This window comes from Ursus americanus, chromosome 9, assembly GCF_024610735.1.
Source record: "Ursus americanus isolate L20-20 chromosome 9, mUrsAme1.1.p, whole genome shotgun sequence".
NCBI lineage: Eukaryota > Metazoa > Chordata > Mammalia > Carnivora > Ursidae > Ursus > Ursus americanus.
In genome coordinates, this window is record NC_142135.1 from 76,633,992 (window position 1) to 76,657,973 (window position 23,982).

Genomic DNA, 23,982 nt, shown 5'->3' on the forward strand with positions numbered 1-23,982 from the left:
TCAGTTACTCTTTGTAACTTATAGATTAAAAATTAAGAGTTTTTAAAACAAATACATGGTTATTCTTTTTTTTTTTTTTTTTTTTGGTAGGGCAGTCAACATTTAAAGGGTATATGTAGGATGGATATTGATAGTGATAATCTGAGAAGAACTATTTTGGCCTTAAGGAATCCCAGTGAGAGAAGCTGAAAGGTTTTAATAGAAAAATAACTACAGTGTTCTCCACTCCTGGGGCATTGTTGGGGAGGTATCCCAGACTCGCTTAGTGCTCAGTGAATGGTTTAATGGGAAATTTCCACCTGTGTGTGATGGGAAAATGTGCTAAGGACTCTCAATAGGCTAAAATGAAGAGTTGCATGAATCTGTCATTTTCCTCTCGTGATCACACAATCCATACTATTTCTGTCCTCTTTGTCATAAATATGTCTTAACTATTTTGTGGTTCTAGCTCTGGAATTGAACTTCTTTTTTCTTTTCAATCTACTTTTTCAATCCCAAATAATAGGTATTTTCAATTCCAGGTGATATCAGTATTTGCATTTCCTTCTTTACCTAGTGAATTAAATGTTTATTATTATGAAGCAACCATCTCTACCTTTGGTAATATATTTGCCGTGAAGTTCACCTTACCTGATATCAACAAAGCTCCCACATCTATCTTTGATTATTGTTTGCACTGCATTTCTCTGTACTTCTACTTTTGTTCTACTAATGTCTTGATTTTATACTTTCTCTTATAAGAAATACATAAATGTTATTTTGGTTGATATTGTTGTCCAGTCTGTCAATCTTTATATGCAACTAGACAGTTTAGTCTATTTAACTCTATTGTAAATACTTAATATATTTGGACTTAAAATCACCATCTTACTCTATGCTTCCTACTTGTCCAACTTGTGCTGTTTTATTTTTATTTCTTTTCTTTTCTTGTGGAGTTCTTTTACTGTATTAACATTATTTTCTCACTTGTTCCTTGGTTAATTTTTAAGATATACACTTTGCCTATTAAGTTAGGGCTTCCTCTAATAAATAAAAAATTCTATTTTTGACATATCAGGTTTTACATTGAATTTCTTTTGGGCATACATGATATTGCTTTGGGACACATTTTTTTTTATTTTTTTTAAGGATTTTATTTATTTATTTGACAGAGACAGAGACAGCCAGCGAGAGAGGGAACACAAGCAGGGGGAGTGGGAGAGGAAGAAGCAGGCTCACAGCGGAGGAGCCTGATGTGGGGCTGGATCCCACAACGCCGGGATCATGCCCTGAGCCAAAGGCAAGACGCCCAACCGCTGTGCCACCCAGGCGCCCCTGGGACACATTTTAATTCTGTTTATCTAAATACCTCAAGAAAAAAGTAATATTGTTTTATTCAATGTTCACCTGAATTTCTTCACGTTTATCATTTTTCCTTACTATTCATTCCTTCCCACATCTTCAAGCCTGTATCTAGAATTATTTTTCTTTTCTTAAAAAAAAAATCACTTCAGTATTTCTTTGATTCAACATCCTTTCGTATGAATTTCCTATATCTTTCTATTTGACTGAAAATGACTTAATTTTACCTGGATTCTTAAAGGATATTTCCAAGCTATGTCAAGATAGGATAGCAATTCTTTTCTTTTAGTACACTGCCTTTTCACTTACATTTATTTCTATTAAAAGTAACTACTGCTTCCAGTTTTAGACAAAAAGAAATAAGCCCACTGCAGCCCATTTCTCCTCTGACCATAACTAAATACACTGGGCAAAATTCAAAAGACTACTACATGAAAAATCTTTAAAGAAAATAATAACAAGGACACTGGGGAGAGAAGAAAAAATTAAATAACAACTAATATGATTACAGTGGGTTTCCTGTTTTTGTTCTGTTTTGTTTTTGTTTCCTTTATTTCCCAGAGTTGACATAAGATAAAGACAAATTAGATCACGAACAGCAAAACTGTGAGAAAAGCTCATCTTTCTGACCAGAGACCTGACCAGAAAGGGCTCCTGTGAGTCATGCATTCTGGAAAGGACACTCATGACATTTTCTCTTTTGGGGTGGTGACCCTGCTCCAAGGCAAGGCTGTCAAACAGCTGCTGTTACAAATGCAGTGGCACTGTGAGCACCTAGAAATCCCAAGAGAAAACCCACCTTTTAGAATAAAGACCTAGGAAGAGGGGTCCCCATTATTGGAGGGATCCTTCTCATTTTTTTCTCTCTTTTTTTTTCATTCTATTTTGCCCTGAAGGAGGGTTTAGTCATGAGGAAATATACAACAGTGCAGGAGACTATAGTTTGAGAGAAGCTCTGACTTTCTGGACAGATCAAGGACAGCTCTTCTCTGGGAGCAGACACTGTGGGGAAATCCTAGAGACAAACAAGAGGGAGAAGGGGATACCTTAATTCCATGGATGAACTGAAAAACATTCTAGGTTCATTCTCATGAAGTACAGAATAAAGACTTTGAAAATTCAGCTGAAATTAGATACGCCACCTTGGAAAATAAATCAGAACATAATATCTGAATCTAAGTTGTAGTTTGCCTGCCATATTAGTTTTTGCAGTACACCAAACAATGACTGCCCTCCCACCACTAAAAAAAAGATATCCACATCAAATTCCTGGTAGAGAAAATTGGGAGTCATCTTGGAAACGCACCTATTAAAGTCTGCCAGCTGGCTCCCAATTACTCAAATTTCTTCTACACGCAAAATACATTTACCCCCCAACCAAGTTTCCCAAAAGTTTCATCCCATTACATTGTCACTGTATTTAAAATCTTCAATATTTTTAATATGATATGATCATGGAAATAAAAATTAATAACTTTCTATAGATACTTGATCATGTATTTGGTAAAATAATAAAGAGTAGAAGAGGGAATTTAAAAAGTATTAACTATTTTTTACAATTCATGAGTTTACCTTTACCAATCTATTCAAGTCTTCTGTACCCCAAATAATAGGAAATGCCCACAGAGAGCTGGTTTATGCCTGCTGGAACCCAGCCTGGTAAACTGTAGCCTCTGTCATTCCTTCTTTCCAATGTGTGAGTATATAGTTCACATAGAATGAATGGGCTTCTGTGCAAGCATGACTTTACGACAAGTTCCTGGTGCATCCTCTTCTACTATATACCATTTACTAAATGCACTGTAAATATTTTGAAGTCACCTTGAATAGTGCTACATTGAAATAAGTGTTTGTCTAAATATTTTTAACTCTTATATTCAATGACCTTCTGGAAAAAGAATGTTTTTAGATAACAAATACAATGGAACTTCCACATAAAACAGATATGAAAATCTCCCTATTTAACAGAGTTATTACCGCTGGAAATCAGTAATCAAAGAATTAACAAATGGTTAGCCTATTACTTGAGTAATTCTAGTGTTTGTTTTGTTTTGTTTGCTTTCTTTTAACCTTCTCCTATGTATATTTTCCAATTAGTCCAATTACTAAAATATGATTCATTATTAAAAAGTTTCTATAATAAGATTTTAATATTTCATTTTCCTTTTAATCATTATGAGTACATATATGTTTTATATCATTTCAATAATATGATTTTTGTTTTTACTTTTTAACAAATTATATGCATTTTCCAGTTGATTTTGTTTTCAAATTTATGTTTATGCATGGTAATCTCTTGAGTGAAATTTCCCAAGATATCTATCTCAAGGTTTTCCTTTTTGCCAGATAAACTGTTCAGAATTACACTCCCATAAGCTTATACACCCTCAAAGTATTTGCAGATATAGAGAAAAAAAAAAAACCTTCTATATCCTTCTGCAAAGTATTATTTCTATCTTTTTTAGAATAAAAAATTAAGAGAACGAGAATGATCAGAATATGCTAAACAAAACTCATCCAGCTATTCTCAAGCTGTATCATTTCTTTAATCATATGAACCAACCATATCAATTGTATCATCTGGGCAGCCATTGTTCCTCACGGAAGTCTATCTAACTTTCACATATGATTATTATGCCCAATGACCTTTCAACATTTATGTAGTGCTATAGGTATGTGGGAGTTTGTTGTAATCATAGTACTGTGAGTGAGAACTGATTACAAGATGAAAAGGACATTCAGTTAGAATGTAATCGCAAAGGTGTGTAAGAACAACTAGATAACTTTAATACAGCAACATTATCATACTAAACATATGGATCTCTCAGCATTGGATAAGAAAGTCATCTGCTTTCCTCTCTTGTGGTACTTATCACAACGGTGAAAAACAAGCAGTAAAATCTGGCTTGTTCTTCTTTATGCTTATAAAGAATGGAGACATTTGCATCTTCACTTTCATCTGGTATGCTTGTCTTCTGGGTCACAGCATTCTAACTAAACATACATTCCACAAAAACAGTTTTCATGAGAATGTTCCTACGATATGGGGTCATTGTAAATTTGGATCTAGTAGAGAAAAACTTTGGATTTAAAAAATCTAACGCTTTTTTAAAATTTTAAATAATGTTTCATTTAACCCAATTAAATATTTTTAATATGTAATCAGTATAAAAATTATGAATAAGATATTTTACAGTCTTTCTTCGCAAGATTTAAAAAATAAATCTCCTGAATCCCGTGTATTGTTTACATAGAATATTCACCTCACACGGGTCAGAATGACTAAAATTAATAGGTCAGGAAATGACAGATGTTGGTGAGGATGCAGCGAAAGGGGAGCCCTCTAACACTGTTGGTGGGAATGCAAGCTAGTGCAGCCACTCTGGAAAACAGTATGGAGGTTCCTCAAAAAGTTAAAAATAGAGCTACCCGATGACCCAGCAATTGCACTACTGGGTATTTACCCCAAAGATACAAATGTACTGATCCAAAGAGGCACCTGCACCCCCAATGTTTCTAGCAGCAGCTTCCACAATAGCCAAACTATGGAAAGAGCACAGATGTCCATCAACAGATGAATGGATAAGGAAGATGTGGTATATATATATATATATATATATATATACACACACACACACACAATGGACTACTACTCAGCTATCAAAAAATAAAAAAGGAAAGAAAGAAAGAAATCTTGCTATTTGCAACAACATGGATAGAACTAGTGGGTGTAATGTTAAGCAAAGTAAGTCAATCAGAGAATAATATTTTGTTCTTTTAAAAATACTTTTTTCTCATAAGGTCTTGGCTCATTTTTTAGGCACTCTAATTACTGCATATAATGAAATAGAAAGACAGTACTTTCATAGTACTTTATCCCTAGAAATCTCTTAAAAAGATGTCAAGAATGAGGAAAGGCATGATCCTCAGAGAACACTGTACTTTTTTTTGGGGGGGGTAGTCTTAAATCTCTTAACATCTTCTGCAACTCCAATATGATGAAACCAAAAGCTGGCAAAGACTGGATGTTGTGGGGGAGGGGGTCACTCCTGCTCAAGCCAGATATGCTCAGGCCAGGTCTTCTTGTTGGGTGATGTCCCTGGGCAAGGCTTGGTGTATTCGTACACATTTAGACACCATGAAAAAAATTTGCTTCCCTTCATTAGCACCACAATGAGACATAATTTCACAAATATCAAAAAAACAGAATTTAAAAAGACACAATGATGCTGAGTCTTGAGGTGATCTATAGAAAGAGAACTGCAGCCATGGAGTGAAAAACATATGGCATTCCAGGAAATACTGAACACACACGTGTCCCATCCCTATCAGTTCCACTCCCAGGCAACACTTTCAACATGCACTCAGAAGACATGTGCATGCCTTGCTCTTTCCTAGATTTCAAAGCAAAATCTGTGCAAAGATACTTGGATCTGGATGGTCATTCGTGTGAGGAGAGTTTTGTATGTTCATGAGTTTGAGAAAGAGTTATATATTTCTGCTTGACCATTTACATAGAGGACCTGTGAAATTTTCTTGGGACTGAAATGCTCCAACACGGCATAAAAGAGTTGTGTTTGGAGGAGCATATTAAGACAAAGCTATGGATGGTATCTAGTATTGTCTTTCAAACAATAATTTTCCATTAAGATCAAATAATCTTTAATGATCTATGTCAGTACTCAGCGAAGTGATGTTTTCAGTTTTGCATATTTTACTAGACTATACTTCTGCTAGAAGTAAAGGGGAGAAAGGATTGATTAGGTCGTGAAAGAATAGTGATAATGAGAAGATAGAGATAATGAAGAGATCAGAATGGGGAAAGAAAGGTTTCAGTAGGAAAATAGAGGAAAAGTAGAGAAGCCATTGGCTCTAAGAGGAGTGTTGCTGGCTCCCACAGTACATCTTCTGACTGTTCCTGTGCCAGCATCATCCCAGGTGAGACCTTCAGTCTCTATGCTGACTCTTTCACCCTCACCTCTTACCCCATCAAACAGTTCCAGCTGCAATTCTAAAATCACTAAAGGAAACTCAATAATGCTATCTCGAAATTCAGTACTGTTTTAGTTCAGAATACTTTTATACTTACATGTACATATATCTACATATGTACATATTTACTTTCACTTATTTAAGTTACTTTGATGGTTTATCATGTTTGTGAATGAAAAATTAAATGTGTAAGTATTCTTGAACTGATACTCTGGGTTAAAACTCCCAAGATAAAGTGATTTTCTTTAAATAAGTATTCCAGAATAGCCTTCATGATGGATATAAATTCACTCTTAGGTAAACACCAAGCAGTTGTTGTAAAGTTACATATATACTGAAGAAATTTACCATGACTGAGAAACTCTATGGCCAGGTATTCCTTGAATCACTACTTACATTGTGCTTTGTGAGGTTTGAAATATTGGTTGCTATTGCTTGTAGCCAGTCAATACAGTCTTCAGCAGAGAGGCACTGAATAATCCCACTGCAGACCCCGTCCACAGCAATGACTTGAAAAGCATTCTGCCTGCAGACATGTCAGAACGAATCAGATCAAACATCATCTCATTTATCTGTTTGCAAGTTGAAATAGTATCTGTTGAAACTTTTCTTTTACACAATACAAATGCAGCTTCAAATTCATATTTGCTTATTTCTCTTTATAAATATCTCTGTTTTTTAATGGAACACTAAGGATTAACCCAGACAACATATAATTTCGAATTACTAGAAAGTATCTTGAGATTCAGATAAATTTGGAGAAAATTTGAGTTGTAAAATATATATTATGTAAATGGAAGAATATCTAAGACATTTTAGAAGGCTTATTTTCCCAGTTTACTATAAAAATATGCATAGAAATTTATTTATTACTTTGGCTGACATCATTTCCTCTTTACATTTCTCTTTTTTTTTTTTTAAGATTTTATTTATTTATCTGTGAGAGAGAGAGACAGAGAGCAACAGAGACAGTGAGAGAGAGCATGAGCAGGAAGGAGAGGGAGAAGCAGGCTCCCTGCTGAGCTGGGAGCCCTATGGGGGACTCAATCCGAGGATACTGGGATCATGACCTGAACCAAAGGCAGACGCTTAACTGACTGAGCCTCCTGCGCACTGCTTTACATTTTTCAATGCATTTTTTAAATTTACAATGGAAAGATCACCAAAAAAGACACACAAACATTAAACATCATATAAAAAATCATCTGACGTCATGAACTGCAGCATTTTGTTAGTTGTAAACCATGTTCGACCTCAGTTTATCCCTCTTCCCAAAGATGGTTTGGACAAGGGGTTCTTAGCTCCTCCTCAGATTTAAATTTTCTCTGAATTTATGTGAATGTTGTGCATTGCAATAACAACCAAACTTTTCTTTAAAATCCAATGGCCAGTAAAAATATCCTTGCAGACTTTTGTTGATTTTTTGTCATTGTTAGAGAAAATTAAATGATACCATCCTAAATTGTTTACCAAAGTGCTATAGAATTCAAACTGGTTCCCTACAGCTTTAATGTGTTTTTTTTCCCCCAAATATCAAGTTTTTGCGTATTTAGATATGAGCTTAATGGACAAGAATTGATAAAATTTTCAAAATGAATGGAAGCTAGCCAAATGGCTTGGGCTTGAGAATCAGTTTGTTGTGTAACATGATACACTTGGAAAATGCACAAACTGTATTTAAAGCTAAGCCAATTATGAAGAAATAGAAAAGTTCTGTAGTTCAGCATTCAAAGGCTTTGTAAATTATATAAATTTATATCTTTTTCCTCTAATACCTTTTCTGTCTTCTGCATTTTGTAACTAGGTAAATGTAGATAGTAGGCACGATTTCACTTCCCCAAACAAAGAAAGGACACCCACAGAACACAGATCTGGCTCAAGTCCAGCACCTGTGTCTCCCTGCCTTCCCGTGATATAAGTCCATACCTCATAAATGGACACATGCTAAAGCTTCCACTTCTAAGGCACTTTGCTTCTAAGTTATTGATACTTTTAGAGAAATCTTCTCTTATACCCTTCACCAAGGCCTTTCAACTGATAACAGGGAAGTGTTCAGATATACTTTTTTGTTTTCTCTTAAAAATACATGAAAAGATGTTTGGAAAATACAACTATTGTCTGTCTGTTTGAAGTAACGTTCTTTTGAATTTGTGACAAGAAAAAAATATGCATAGCATGAAAAGAATATTATAACTTCACATGTCTTTCTTAGCTTTAATTTTGATATTCAGCAGTGAGGAAGACATTTAAAATATCCAGAGAACTCACATATCCAGAGAACTAATTTGAGTTTAGTAATATACACTTCTTTCTGCTCTCTGATGATCAAACCATTGCTTCGTGTACCATAAATTAAAGCATGTCCTGAACGTATTTGTCCTCTGCTTTAAATGAGTCATGGTAGCTCCTGATATTGTTAGCTGATTAAAGTTAATACACTTAGATCAAATCTGCAATCTATGTAATCATATATGTTACACAGTCCCTAGAAAGAATAATTCTGAGGGACTAATCTTTTATAAATCCAGGCTTATATGTTAACATATATCACTTTTTACATTCAGTTTCAACTTTTCAGATTGATTTAATGGAAACTCTTTCATGAATAAGTGAAATACTTAAAGAGCTCCTTTGCTTACATATGACCTCTTCCAAAATAGGCTGATCATAAGGATTACACTCTGGGTCATATTTCTTCCTTTGCTATTGAATAAATGAGAATATTGGCAAATTAGTCCACTTAGTTGTGACACAATTTCCTCTATAGGAAAATAAGAATAATCTACTTTACAGATTTAACAAGTATTTATAGAGTAACTGGTGAGATCCCGATAACTTTCATATATCACTGACGCTCCATGAGTAATTTTCCTGTGAATAATCCATTAATATGTAGTCTTGACTGCAATATTTGAGAATGTTTAGTGGACTTATTGGTTCATCAGGCACTTAGGAAGAACTATAGTGCTTTTGCTTTTATTTTTTGCCTTTAGAAAATGTATTTCTTTGAATAGAGATAATCAGGGAAAAAAAACCTTTTTCATTTCATCTTACTTGATGATATACGCTTTGAAATCAATAGACTACATTATCCATTTATTTGGTATTGTGAGACATTAAACTTTAACAGTATTTGTAGTAGCCTAGAGGATACCCAGAAAGAATTATGATTCTTAATACACATGCATGCACATACTCACTTGCTGAAAAAACAGTTACAATACTAGAATTAAATACCTGAAGTTATATCTCCTTAATATTTTTATATTTTTCTAAGCACTCTTGGTCATTGCTCTGGCAATGAAAATTATTCCCAAAAGTTGCTGAATTTCAATGCAGGTTTATTTTTTTAAATATAAATTTAGTCTTCCTCTGTGTGAGAAATATTCTGCTAATTAAAAAGTTCATACATAATTTTAAATATAATTTATGCATATACATAAATTTACATATATGTCTGATTAACACCATTAGTAATTCACATTTTGATTCATTGCTGATTTTATACCTCATGAAGGCATATGTAGGAAGACATTAAATTTGTGAGGCGTGAACAGAGACAGCACTTCAGGCACAAGGAGCAAGAATTGCAGACACTAAAGTATACTAGTTTGGAGTAGCTGGATTGCCACATCCATGAGGAAGAGGGTGGGATGTGAGCATGGAAAAGCAGTCAGGCTTGGAGCAGAAGGCTTTGTATGTCACTTGAGGGGCTCAAAGTCCACAGGGAGCAACCACAGGCCTTTATATAGAGGACTATCAATATTATAACTGGTAAACTATGAGATGATTATGGAACTGAAATAAATATGTGCTAGAGTGAAAAGGAACCAATTAGCTCAAAGAATTTAAAGTCATTAGAAAGGATGTGATTTAATAACACGCTTTTTCAATGGAATTTGAGGACGAGAGTAGCGTCAAAATTACTTCAAGGTTTTGGTTCTCACTGGTTGAAGGGCTTAGATGGAGAAGAGAAGGGAGAGCATTTAGAAAGGATACTTAATCCAAAACCAAATATCAGAAGTATGTTGGGAGAAATGTGGGCTTTTTGGCTTGGACAATGTGCATGTGGGGAAGTGGCAAGTCATGAAGTGGGCAATAAAGTAAAACCAATCATCAAGAGCTTTGCAAAGCATGTTACATTTCTACCCAATCCTGAAAGTCAGGGGAAACCAATGGAAACATTCAAGCATTGTAATGACAGGCTCATATTTGTATTTTAGAGAGATCTCTCTGTGGTGGTTAAGAAGATGGGGAAAAAATGATAATAAAATGAAGAGGGATGAGGAGGGCTTTGCAATATTCAAGATGGACAATGATTAAGAGTCTGTTTCAAAAGAGTGATTTTCTGTGTACTAGGAGAGAACATCGACTCACATGGTATTGAAAATAAGCCATTTACTTGATTTGGTTATTAATTATTTGGGAAAGTGATAAAGGAATTGAAAAAAAATTAAAAGGCACTTAGGTTAGTGATCCCAGCAATTTACTCTATAACTTGTTGAGTTCAATTCACATTCACCAAGTTTAGGATCATTTCTGCACTGGGCATCCTATCTTGGTTGACGGTCTCATTATAGCTTTTATTGTTCAAGCTCAAAACCTAAACTTTTTGGTGAGGTACATGGGGAGCTCTTCTGAACTATTTTGTTACCTATTTTCCAAGGTTTAAATCTCCAATTCGTTTCATGATTTGAAACACAGTAACTCATCATTCTGTAATTAAGTCCTATAATTTTATGCAACTACATCTCCCCCCCCTCCCCAGTACTTCCTTTGTCGGAAAAGCTCTTCTGCCCCACTCCATTTATTATCTGCAAAGTTATTGCAAATAACTTAATTTTATGTAACTTTCTGACCTCTAATTTTCCTGTGTGTAAAATAAAGATAGCAACATTTGTCCCTCATACCTTGTATTTTTAAGACTTTTTTAAAGAGCAATTTAGGGTCACAGAAAAATTTAGGGGAAAGTAAAAAGATTTCCAATATACTCCTTGCCTCCACACGTTTATAGCCTCCCCTATTATCAACATTCCCCAACTACAGTGGTACATCTGTTACAATTGATGACCCTACATTGACACATCATTAATACCCAAAGTCCATAGTTTACATTAGGATTCACTCTTAGTTTTCTGTATTCTGTGGGTTTGGACAAATGTATGATGGCATGCATCCATCATTATAATATCATACAGAGTATTTTCATTGCCCTAAATATCCTCTCTGCTCAGCTTCTTAACTTCTTCCTCTACCTGCCCCTGCATATCTCTACCCCTGCAGCCACTTTGATCTTTTTACTGCCTCTACAGTTTTGCCTTTTCTAGAATGTCATATGCTTGGAATCATGCAGTATGTAACCATTTCAGATTGACTTTTTTCATTTAATAATACGCATTTATGGTTCTCCCATGTCTTTTCATGACTTGATAGGTCATTTCTTTTTATTTCTGAATAATATTCCATTATCTGGAATACACAGTTTATTTATCCATTCAACTATTCTTTTAAGATTTTATTTATTTATTGGTGAGAGAGAGCGAGAGAGTGCGCGCACAAGCAGAGGTGGCAGCAGGCAGCAGCCTCCCCACTGAGCAAGGAACCCGATGCTGGACTTGATCCCAGGACCCTGGGATCACACCTGAGTGTAAGACAGATGCTTAACTGACTTAGCCACCCAGGTGTCCCTATCCATTCAACTATTGAAGGATATCTTGCTTCCAAGTTTTGGCAATTATGAATAAAGCTTCTATAAACATCTGTGCCAGTTTTTGTATGGACTTAAGTTTTGTCTCCTTTGGGTAAATATTAAGAAGTGTGATTACTGGATCACATGGTAAGACTTATGTTTAGTTTTGTAAGAAACTGCTGGATGACTTCCAAAGTGTCTGGACCAAGTGTCTGAATTGCCACTGGCAGTGAATGAGAATTCTTAGTTACCCATATCCTCCTAGGTATTCAGTGTTGTCACTGTCCTGGGTTTCGGTCACTTTAATAGGTATGCTGGTATCCCATTGTTGTTTTAATTTGCATTTCCTTGGTAATATATGATGTGGGGCATCTTTTCATACATTTACTTGCCATCTGCATATTTTCTTTGGTGAGGTAGGCGTCTGCTAAGGTTTCCGGCATTTTTTTTTTTTTTGGTTGGATAGTTTATTTTCTTATTGTGGGGTTTAAAGAGCTTCGTCTTTCTTTCTTTTCTTTCTTTTTTTTGGGGGGGAGATAACAGTTCTCTATTAGATGTCTTTTGCAGTTATTTTCTCCCAGTCCATAGCTTATTTTCTTATTCTACTGACATTATCTTTCGTAGAACATAAATCAATGATTTTAATGGAGTCTAGGTTATCAGTTCGCTCTTTCATAGATGCTTTTAGTGTTGTATCTAAAAAGCATCACCACACCCAAGTTTATACAGGTTCTTGCCTGTGTTATCTTCTTGAAGTTTTATAATTTTGTGTTATTCATTTAGGTCTTTCATCTATTTGGGGTTAATTTTGAGGAAGGGTATAAGGTCTGTGTCTAGATTCATTATTTTGATATGGATGTTGAGTTGTTCCAGCACCATTTGTTGAAAAAACTCTTTTCTCCATTGTATTATCTTGGCTTCCTTGTCAACATCAGTTGACTGTATTTATGGGAGTCTATTTCTGGGCTCCCTATTCTGTTCTATTGGTCTTTTTGTCTATCACTTTGCAGTACCACACTGTCTTGATTATTGCAGTTTTTGCTAAGTCTTGAAGTCAGGTAGTATCAGTCCTCTAACTATTCTTGTTCTTGAATATTGTGTTGGCTATTCTAGGTCTTCTGACTCTTCCAAAAAAATCACAAAATAACTTGCTAGCATTTTGATTGGGATTTCATTGAATCTAAAGATCAAGTTAGGAATAATTGGCATTTTGACAATATCAAGATTTCCTATACATGAACATGGACTATCTCTCCATTTGTTTAATTTTCCTTTGATTTTGTTCACCAGAGTTTTGTAGTTTTCCTCCTATAGATCAACATTTCATTTACCTGGGTGCTAATGTAAATAGTATTGTATTTTTAATATCAAATTCTCCTTCTCATTGCTGATATACAGAAAAGTGATTAACTTTTGCATATGAATCTTGTATCCTGCATACATCTATCATCATTTATTAGTTACAGGAATTTTTTTGTCAATTATTTCTGATTTTCTACATTGGTTATCATTCCATCTGTAATCAAAGACAGTTTTATTTCTTACTCCCTAATCTTTATGCCTTTTATTTTCTTTCCTTTACTTTAGCAATCCATTGCTTTTGATAACTTGAGATCTGGTTGTCATTCAAGACAGTTCCACTGTCAAACTTAAATTCTGACATTTCTGTTCTTTGACTATAATCTTTCCCTTTCCATCACCATTTAATTATTGTATTCTTCATCTTTTTTAACCCTTCTAATTGTCTTTGTCCATAAATCTACTCAGCGTATATTTGCATTCCTCCATAGACTGAGTTCTCTGTTCATCCATATCAATTATGTGGGTGTTTTTTTTCCCCTGTCCTAAATTGCCTGCCATTTTTTTTAAAGATTATTTATTTATTTATTTGACAGAGATAGACACCCAGCGAGAGAGGGAACACAAGCAGGGGGAGTGGGAAAGGAAGAAGCAGGCTCCCAGAGGAGGAGCCCGATGTAGGACTCAATCCCGGAATGCCGGGATCACGCCCTGAGCCAAAGGCAGATGCCTAACGACTGCGCTACCCAAGTGCCCCTAAATTGCCTGCCATTTTGACCGCCAGCTGTTTCTATCTTATGAATTCCCGGTACTCGATAACTTCAATTCAATTAAATTTATAGCTTTTTCTTCCTAATGTGTCAAAATTCCCTGGAAAAAGTAATAATTTGTGCAAAACAGTCCCGATACAATTGGTATTTGGGAATCAGGATCCTAGTACCTGTGATCTACTTTGCCATTTTTCTATCCTCACTGCAGTCAGCACTATATATATATTGCAGATTTTCTTGTTTACCTAACAGTCCTTGTATTTTTCTCACACAACTGGATAGTCCTATTCCTTGTAACAGCTATTCCATAGTTTGTCTTTCTTCAGTTACTGAACCCTACCTATCTCTATGTCATTCTGAAAAGATAACCTTGAGTTCCAACTCTTGAATATCTGGTATCTTTATCCTATTTTTTGCTAAAATTTTATGGGTTTTAGAAATACATTTCTTTTTATTTTATCAATCAGAAGTCGTTTATCTAAGTCCAAAATTTACTGGAATATGCTTTTTAAAATTTTATTCCTTATTTATTTTTTCAATTTTCCAGGTGTACTCAAGTTCCCTGGGACTCTATCTTTCTCTGGCTACAGAAAATGTTAAAATGTAATTGTTAGGCTTGTATTATTGAGGTACCAATAATTATGTCATAAACTTGAGAAACAAAACAAGTAGGGACTATCTGACAAGGTAATTTTTCTCTAGGTTGAAAAAAACTATGCAAAGTTGGTCTAGAGTTGTCCAAAGGAAACTTGAGCTTTTCCAGAGAGAGAATTATATATCTGAAAGGAGTTATGCCTTTTTCTCCCTTAACTCCACGGTACCAATGTACAAGAATGGAGAGGATATGATTGCCAGTTGATCCCCAAGCTAGACCCAGGCTACTGGAGGCTCCTCACCACCTGCTCTGTCCTTAGAATGTACATTCTGCCTACCATTTCCAAGCTGTTCCAAGAACATTGCCTTGAAAGAATAAAGTGTTGTTGAAACCTTCTGATGGTATACATGACTGAACCCAATTAAGGTTTCTATATCAATTTAAAGATTCTGTTGGGTGGCTGCAAAGGTCAACCACATAAGTAAGTTCCTTTGCTTTTTAAACCTGTCACCTACCAATCTGGAGTGTTCTGCCTTTCTTAGGTCTTTCCTTGCCCTTACATGAGTAAGGGGGCCAGTTTGCAAACCAAAAGGCGAAGAGGTGGAGTATATGTGAAGATTGTGTTATACAAAGGGACACTTGCATGGCTTGTGGGTAAGTGAAATCAGGTAGGATCTTAATATTATTTAGTTGAATATTTTTTGAAAATCGTTGGCTGCTCCTGGTTTACATGAAGCAGAGTCCTTGTGGACCTGTTGACCTATCACAGAAAATGAAAAAAGTCAATCAGTTCAATCACTCTGGATGTATGTGTATAGGACCACCTGTAGCAAGAGATCAATGGAATAGCAAGAGTAATGGTACAACCAACAAGGAGCTGTTTCTCCTCTAGCTTCACTGGTATTGACCCCTTTCCCTCAATTAGTAACTATGACCTGACCATGATATGCCTTAAATTTCATATCCCTCTTTTCCCCCTCATCACATTAGCATATCCTTTACACACTGTTTCCCTTTCTTTACTGTCATTATTCTTCTTTATTTTTTCTAAAGATTTTATTCATTTATTTTAGAGAGATAGAGAGAGTGGGTAGGGGCAAAGGGAGGAGAGAGAGAATCTCAAGCAAACTCCCCACTGAGCATGGAGCCCAACGTGGGGTTCAGTTTAATGACCCTGAGATCATGAACTGAGCTGAAATCAAGAGTCAGATGCTTATTCGACTGAGCCACCCAGGTGCCTCTGTCAATATTCTTCTCGTAACCAACTATTTTTCAATTGAATTAACTCTAAAAATAATTCTACCCTAAGTCACTCCAAAATTAATGAGTTTCTGAGTCCTTTCAGTATTTCTTTTCTGTAGTTGATAAAATCAACAACTTTCTTCACCTTAAAACATTATTTACAATAGATTCTGTTTTTATAGTCTTATACTCAGTTGTTTTTTCCCCCATTTATTTACTTCTTTTCTATTTCATATCATCATCTGTTTTCCTTCCACCTGAGATCCCCTAAACTATACATTTCTGAAAAGTCCCATCCTTCAATGAACAACTATGAATGGAGTGTTTCTGATTCATATTTGTCCCCATAATTAGAATTCATTTTACAAATTTCTTGCATGTTAAAACCACAGTACTTGCAACCACCATCCTCGCTCTCTGTTCCAGTACTAAACTTCATTCATAGGTGCCTAAAAATACATGATACCAACTCAGACGTCCTCACCTCAGGAGAAAAAAGGCTGAGCACTCTGGGAAAAGCAGTAGGGATTGTGCTGCCACTGGAATTCTTAGAAACTAATAGTGGAAATCAGTAGATTTTATTTCAATACTACGGATTCCATACTGTTTGAAAAGCATGCAGTAGATTATACTCTTACTCAGAAACAGAAAGATGGAATGTTTCCTCATTAAAACTAATTTAATAAGAATTTATTGAGTGCTTCTGAGCCATAAGCCATGCTAAGCATTGAATGTATGGCGATACATACTACATTTCTAAAATTCAAATATATATATATATATATATATATATATTACATTTTATACATATAACATTATATATTATTCAATATACTCACTTTTCATATAGGGAAAATTAAATTTAGCAATTAAAAAAATGCCAAAGTTCCCCCAATCTTTTACTTCCCATTCCCATTCTAATACCCCAACATTACAATGCTCTGCAATAATATGACACTTCAGAATTGAAACCCAATATATATTTCTAAATCAGGGTCATTACCGTAGATGAACATAAACTGTCTTATCACTGATAAAAAATATCGTGATGTTTTAATTCATACCTACACATAGTGTATGACAGTAATACAACTTTGTTACAATTAAATATGACAAATATTTTATCACTGAAGTTAAAATTACGGGCCTTGGGAAAACCAGCCAACAAATAACATCCTAGGTTTTGAACCAACATAAATAATTTCCTATATTTGTCATCTGGGCTACTAATTTATCCTTTTATTTTTTTTTTTTTCTCCTCACTGTTGCAACTGCCACTGGCCTGTAAGCTCCTTCAGGGAAAGCACCAAACATAACACCTCCTACGTACAGACATTAAATCAATATTTATTGAGTGAATGAATGAACAATAAATTAGCTCTTGAATCTGAATTGCTGTTCAATCCACTCTGAATAGTGCTATGTTTATAACTGCTTATTACTGTAATATTTATTGAGTGTAATTAATTCAATTGCTAAAAGCTGTTGATGTATTGCAGCGCCATAAAAATAAAAATGTAGGGAGTCATCTGGACTCATCCAAACAATTTCTTTTTTCTCATAAATTGTTTTAGCTAAATGATTCTACATCATGTATCTGTGTAAGTTTTTTTAAAGTAAAAACAAAACAAATATATGCACTTAAAAATATATATCATTATTAGAAATATTAAGAGTTCTTAAAGCAGAAGAAAAATAAAACCAAAAGAAAGAAACAAAGAAAAACAGGGAGATTAAAGGTAGGATACATTTGAAGAGTTATGCGAAGATAATAATATAATATTTTGAGGAATTTAAAATACATACAGAATTAAAAATTATATCAGAAATATGTCCAGGGGTGTCTGGGTGATTCAGTCAGTTAACCATCTGCCTTCAGCTTGGGTCATGATTGATCCCCCAGGTTGGGCTCCCTGCTCACCTTACTGGGTAGTCCGCTTCTCTCTCTCCCTCTGCCCCTCCCCACTGCCTCATGCTTTCTCTTTCTCGCAAATAAATAAATAAAAACTTTAAAAAAAAAGAAAGAAATATGTCTAAAGATAGGAAAGGAATAAAGAGTTAAAGTGTTCTAAGTTTCTAGCATTTTCTGAAAGGCAAAATTAGTAAATTGAATGAAATTGTATGATGCTATGGTCTGAGTGTTTGCCTCCCCTGCTCCCCTCACTCCCAAACTTTGTATGTTGAAATCTTAATGACTGATGCGATGGCATTAATAGTTGAAGCCTTTGGGAGTGGCCTAAGTGGCTTAAGCCATGAGAGTGCAGCATTCATGAATGGCATTAGTGGTTTATAAAAGAGACTCCAGATAAATCCCCAGCCCCTTCCACTTTGTATGTACACAGAGAGAGGACAGCAGATATGAATCAGGAAGACCGCCTTCACCAGAGACCTCTACCATCATAGTACCTTGATCTTGGACATCCAGCATCCAGAGCTGTAAAAAATAAACTTCTGTTGTTTATACCACCCATTTTGTTATCGCAGTCTGAACAGACTAAGAAATATGGTGTAATGTTTAGGTAATAACTAAAACAAACAAAGAAGGATACATATACATATATAACAACACTATAGAGGAAAAAAACAATAATTTTTAATTATTGACAAAAAATCTTTAAAAAGATAAAGGAAATATAATACAAAAACTAATGTGTTGAGAAAAAGAAATTTTTCTTGAATATAAATAAAACTCTCAAGCCTCAATAGTAAAAAAAAAAAAAAAAAAGTGAATTACAATAGAGCCAAAAGACAAAAGAAATTTTACCAAAGAGGATTTTGTGTGACAAAGGAGCACACAAAAAGATGTTCAACATCATTAAGATGCACAAATTCAGTTCACAATGACATATTGCTACATTTCTAGCAGAATGCAAACTAAAAAGATAACAATGACACCAAATGCTGGCAAAGATGTAGAGAAATGAGATCACTCATACATGCTGGTGGGAATATAGAATTGTACAGCCAGTCTAAAAAACAGTGCATCTGTTTCTTACAAACTAAATATGCATACAACTCAACAATTGAGCTCTTGAGCCTTTACTCAAAGAAATCAAAATACATGGTCACGTAATAATCTATCCACACATGTTCATAGCATCTTAATTTGTAATATTCTAAAACTGGAACACCCCAGATACCCTTCAAGGGGTGAATATTTTTAACGTAGGACATCCATACCATGGAATACTATTAGAAATTAAAAAGAAATGAACAATTGAAAAATGCAACTACTTGGAAGAATTACTAGAGAATTATGCTGAGTAAGAATATTCAATCCATTAAGGTTACATAATGTAAGACTTCATTTATATAATATTCTTAAAATGACATAATAATAGACGTGAAGAACAGATTAATACATTGTCAGAGGTCAGGGGCATTCTGGGGAGAAGGATATTGGCATGGTTATAGAAAGGAAACAGGAAGGTTCTTAAGGTTCTCATGGAACTGTTCTTGATTGCGGATTAGAGAATGTAAACAGGAGAAAAAATTATAAAACTACACACACACGCACTCACACATGTGAAATCTGTGTGAGTGGTGGATTTTATCCATTTCCTGAATGTGGTAGGGTATTATAGTTTTGCAAGAAGTTACCATTTGGGAAAATGGGTAAGGAGCAAACAGAATAAACAGAATATCTGTATTATTTCATACAACTGCATGTGAAAATACAATTGTCTCAAGATAAAATGTGTCAGCAAGGTCAACCAGGGAAATAAGCTGACACTCCACTCAAAAACAATGTATGATGCACTGGCATCTGACTTTCACCAGGATTTAGTCAGAGGGACCAAGGAGTGTGGCAAACTTACATTTCAGTCATCTTTAATGAGGCAGTATGAGTGGACATTCAGGGAACTTAACAGACACAGCCATCCAGCCCTCACATTACATGTTAACAAAAGGATTATTTGCTTTAAAAAGGAGATTTAAAAAGAATCCAGAGTCTCATAATTTAATACCCAAAAAGTCCAGGATAAATTTTTTTAAAAATCACTGGATTTACCAAGCCAGGAAAATCACAACCTGAATGAGAAAAGACAATCCAAACACCAATACTGAGATAAATGAGATACTGAAATTATCTGACAAGTATTTTAAGCTGTCATCATAAAAATGCTTCAATAAGCAATTACAAGGCTCTCAAAACAAATAAAAATTAGAAAATTTCACACACACACACATACAACAAATGGACATGATAGAACTGAAAAACACATCAACAACAATAAAAAATAAAATAAAATCGTGCTGAATGTTCTCAATAGCAGAATAGAAACAAGAGAAGATAGAATCAGAGAACTTGAAGACAGATCAATAGAATTTACCCAGTCTGTATAGCAGAAATAAAATTGATTGAAAAGCAAAAGTATAAATTTTCAAGGATCTGTGGAAGAATAATATAAGAGCTAACATTGTATTAACAAAGTTTCAAAAGGAGAGAAGAGAGACTGGGACTGACAAAGTATTTAAAGAAGTAATGATTGAAAACATTTATAATTTGCTGAAAGTCATAAACATACAGATTTAAGGAGCTGAGTGAAGCCAGGAGAGAACAAACCCAAAGAAATCATTGCAAAGATACATCATTATTAAACTTCTGAAAACTAAAAAAAAAAAAAAAAAAAAAAGAAGAAAAGAAAAAAAGAAAAAAAAACTTTGAAAGCAGGAAGAGAGAAAGAACATATTATTTATAGGGAAGCACCAATTTGAATGATCAGGGAGGCCCAAATGCAGTGCATGACATTTTTCAGATACAAGCAAGAATTGTCAACTCTGATTTCTATATCCATGGAAACTATCCTTAGGAATGAAAATAAAATAAAGATATTTTCAGACAAAGGAAATTAAGAATTTGATGCAAGTAAATCTACCTTTAAAGAACAGCTAAAAAAAAAAACAACCTCTAAATAGAAAGGAAATATTAACAGAAGACTTACAACTTTAGAAAGGAAGAAGAATATTGGAATGGGTAAATCTTGGGTTAAATATAATAAACTATCCTTCCTTCCATTAGTGTTTAAGATCATTTTTGATGATTGAAGCAAAAATCATAATACCACCTGATATGGTACTTGATAAGATAATTATGCTTACAAAGTAGGGAGGATTAAGGGATCTAAATGAAAGTAATGTTTCTATATTTCATTCAAAGTGATAAATCAATACCAGTGGTGTGATAAGATGAGCAACCACTCAGAAAACTATACCAAATGATACACTCAAAAGCTATGAAAATAAATCAAGATATGATCTTCAATTTCGGGGTATAGCTAGAGCAGACTTTGATGGAAACATACAGTTCTGACTACATATATTAGCAAAGGAAGTCTGAAAAATTAATGATCAAACCAAAGTTTAGGAAACTAAACACCTGTTTTTATAAATAAAGTTTTATTGGAATACAGCTATACCCATTCATTTATATATTATCTATGGCAGTTTTCATGAAACAAAGGTGAAATTCATTAGTTGTGACAGAGAAATTAGGCCTGCAAACCCTAAAATATTTACCATACCACTTGTTACAGAGAAGTTTCAGAAAACCTAGAACATCAATCTCAAGAAACTATAAGAACAAAAAGTCAAGCCAAAGAATTTAAGGGATGAAAACAGCCAAGAAAGAAGCAGATACTCATTATTTATAACACACATAATGAAGAGCTTCAGAACATTGCTAATAATCTACACTTATTTAAAAAGATAATATAAGAATATTATCAAGTACATGAAAATAAAGTTTGCTATCTAAATGAACTATACAATTTCCTTAAGAAAAAACAAGTTACTAAAACTAAAATAAAATAAAAATAAATAAAACTCTATCTATTAAAGACACTGAATCTATTATAGCAAGTTAATTGAGTCAGGGCCTTAACGTAATGTTTTATGTCATTAGATTCCTAAATGTTTGTGTTATGCTATTCTTTTGTAGTTCTTCTTTCTACGATTAGAAATGTGCTGAGAATAAAAATCATAAGCCATTTTATGTTAAAAGTTTAGTTGTAGGCCTCTTCGCAGTGAACAGAAAATCAGAACCTACTAGCATGAACTCACCGACTCAAATCTGTCCCAGGCACATACTGAGAGAAACGTGAATGAAGCAGCGGGATCAGCCTAAGGTCACACCATCTCTTTTCCCATCTCAAGCCTGGAGATGTTGGCCATGAAGAACATGACAACGTGTCCTAAAAAGAATACAAACAATCAGTATTCTTTTTTTCAGTTCTGTGTTTCTAGTTCCTATATCACAAATACTTTTCATTTGGGGGGATCATTTTTTCCCTTAAATAATCAAAAGATATTTACAGACTGCCTCAAAAAAAGGATCCATATTCATTGCCAATAAAGTTGCATCTGTTAATTTCTTTATTAATGGCATTCTATAGGAAAGTGAGAAGGAAATCACTAAGATTAAGAATGGTAGGGAAAGCATATGCAGAAAATGGAGTGGGGAGAAAGAAGAAAAAATAGAAGGATGACAGAATTGAATCCATTCAGGTATAGGAAATAAGGGGCAAGCTGTAACTGCAATGAAGTAGTAAGTGACAATATAAAAATAAGTTGTAGTTCATTCCATTAGCCAATATTTTCTGAGTATCTGCAAAGCACTAACCAATGTTATGTAAGTGCTTAGGATTTATCAGTTACTTGTAAATATTTTTGAGTAGAATAAATATTCTTATAAAACAACTTTTAAAAACTACTCAAGGAAATCTTTGTCCATTGTAACTTCATGTTTATAAAATGTATTTTCTTATATTGTTTTAAAGTCATGTTAAGTCAACCACTACTGGTTTAAAATTACATGTATTTTAAGTTTCATTACAAGTTTGGGTGTTTTTTCTTATGTATAGAAGAGACATATATTTGAATAAAATTTGGGCTTTTCACACTTGATGATGATTCATGCTTCTTTCATTATTTCAGCTTTACTTTAATATTTCTTCCTGACAGTAGTACGTGGAATAATGTTGATATTTAAGTTGGCATGGATTGTAAGGGGTCAAGGCACAGTTTGATTTCTTTATATTCTATAGATTCTGTAACTTTTGGGTAATGATTTTGGAAGGAGATCCTATTTTAGTCTAGATGTTGAAACTCCATTAGTATCAATATTATTAACATTTTCCTTTTTTTTAACACTTTTATTTTTAAGTAATCTCTACACCCAGTATGAGGCCTGAACACACAACCTGAGAGAATCACATGCTCCACCAACTGAGCCAGCGAGGTGCCCCTAACATTTTCTTTAAGGTATTAATTTCTTCAAAATTGCTTAGGGGAAAAAAAAAAACTTCTATTATTCTCACTAAAGGTTGAATGATCTTTGACATTATTATGTTAATTGGTACCAATTGTGCCAATAAAAATCTACTAAATTCTTCAAGTTGTTGAGAATACCCTGTAGGAAGGCAAGGGTAGACTTGCAAAGACCATCCAGTGAGGGGCCCCCTACTGGTGGTGGTTGGACTCCAAGACACCTAGCCTTTGATGCAACTCCCTTGTCTTTCATGCTTATTTCAGGGTTGCAAAAGCACAGACATAGGTTTCATGTTAATCTTTCTCTGGCTTTGATGCCACATGTTATAGATGGTCAACATTTGAAATGGAGTCAATTAGGTGGCATTACCACAAGGTGGGAAAGGTTCAGGCTCTGAATCAGAATCACACCACCTGGGTTCAAAAATGCCAATTTCCCAGCTGACTAGTCCTTAACCAAGGGGCAATTTATTTAAACTCTCTGTGCTTTATTGTGCTTATCTTCAAAGATAAGGCTATCACAAGGCTTCCTCTCACAAAGAAGAACCCAAAGCTTCTTTAGGCTTATTAAATTATTGCTTCTCCACCTTTTCTGCATGAGCACACATGAAGAAACAATAAACCTGAGTGACGTGCTAGGGTAAACAGACTAGGTTTCTGTGGCCAGAACAGACTGTAGCAAGTTTAAGTGTCCCAGGTCCCACCAAGCTGCCCAGTAACTATTAAGCACATATCAGCATATGTCTGGAACTGACTCAAAAGAACCCCAGTGCACATGGTTCTCT

At 34.5% G+C, this 23,982-nt stretch overlaps 1 protein-coding gene across 2 annotated transcripts in view; it reads right to left on the reverse strand.

Moving 5' to 3' along the window:
* The window catches only part of SNTG1 (syntrophin gamma 1), a 296,161-nt gene that overhangs the window by 169,732 nt on the left and 102,447 nt on the right, over positions 1-23,982 (reverse strand). For both annotated transcript variants that reach the window (XM_045789165.1, XM_045789163.1), the window contains exons 9-10: positions 21,992-22,122; positions 6,730-6,859 (exon numbers count right to left, since the gene is read on the reverse strand). In XM_045789165.1, coding sequence (XP_045645121.1) covers positions 6,730-6,859; positions 21,992-22,122 — 261 coding nt within the window. The remainder of the gene's footprint in view (positions 1-6,729; positions 6,860-21,991; positions 22,123-23,982) is intronic.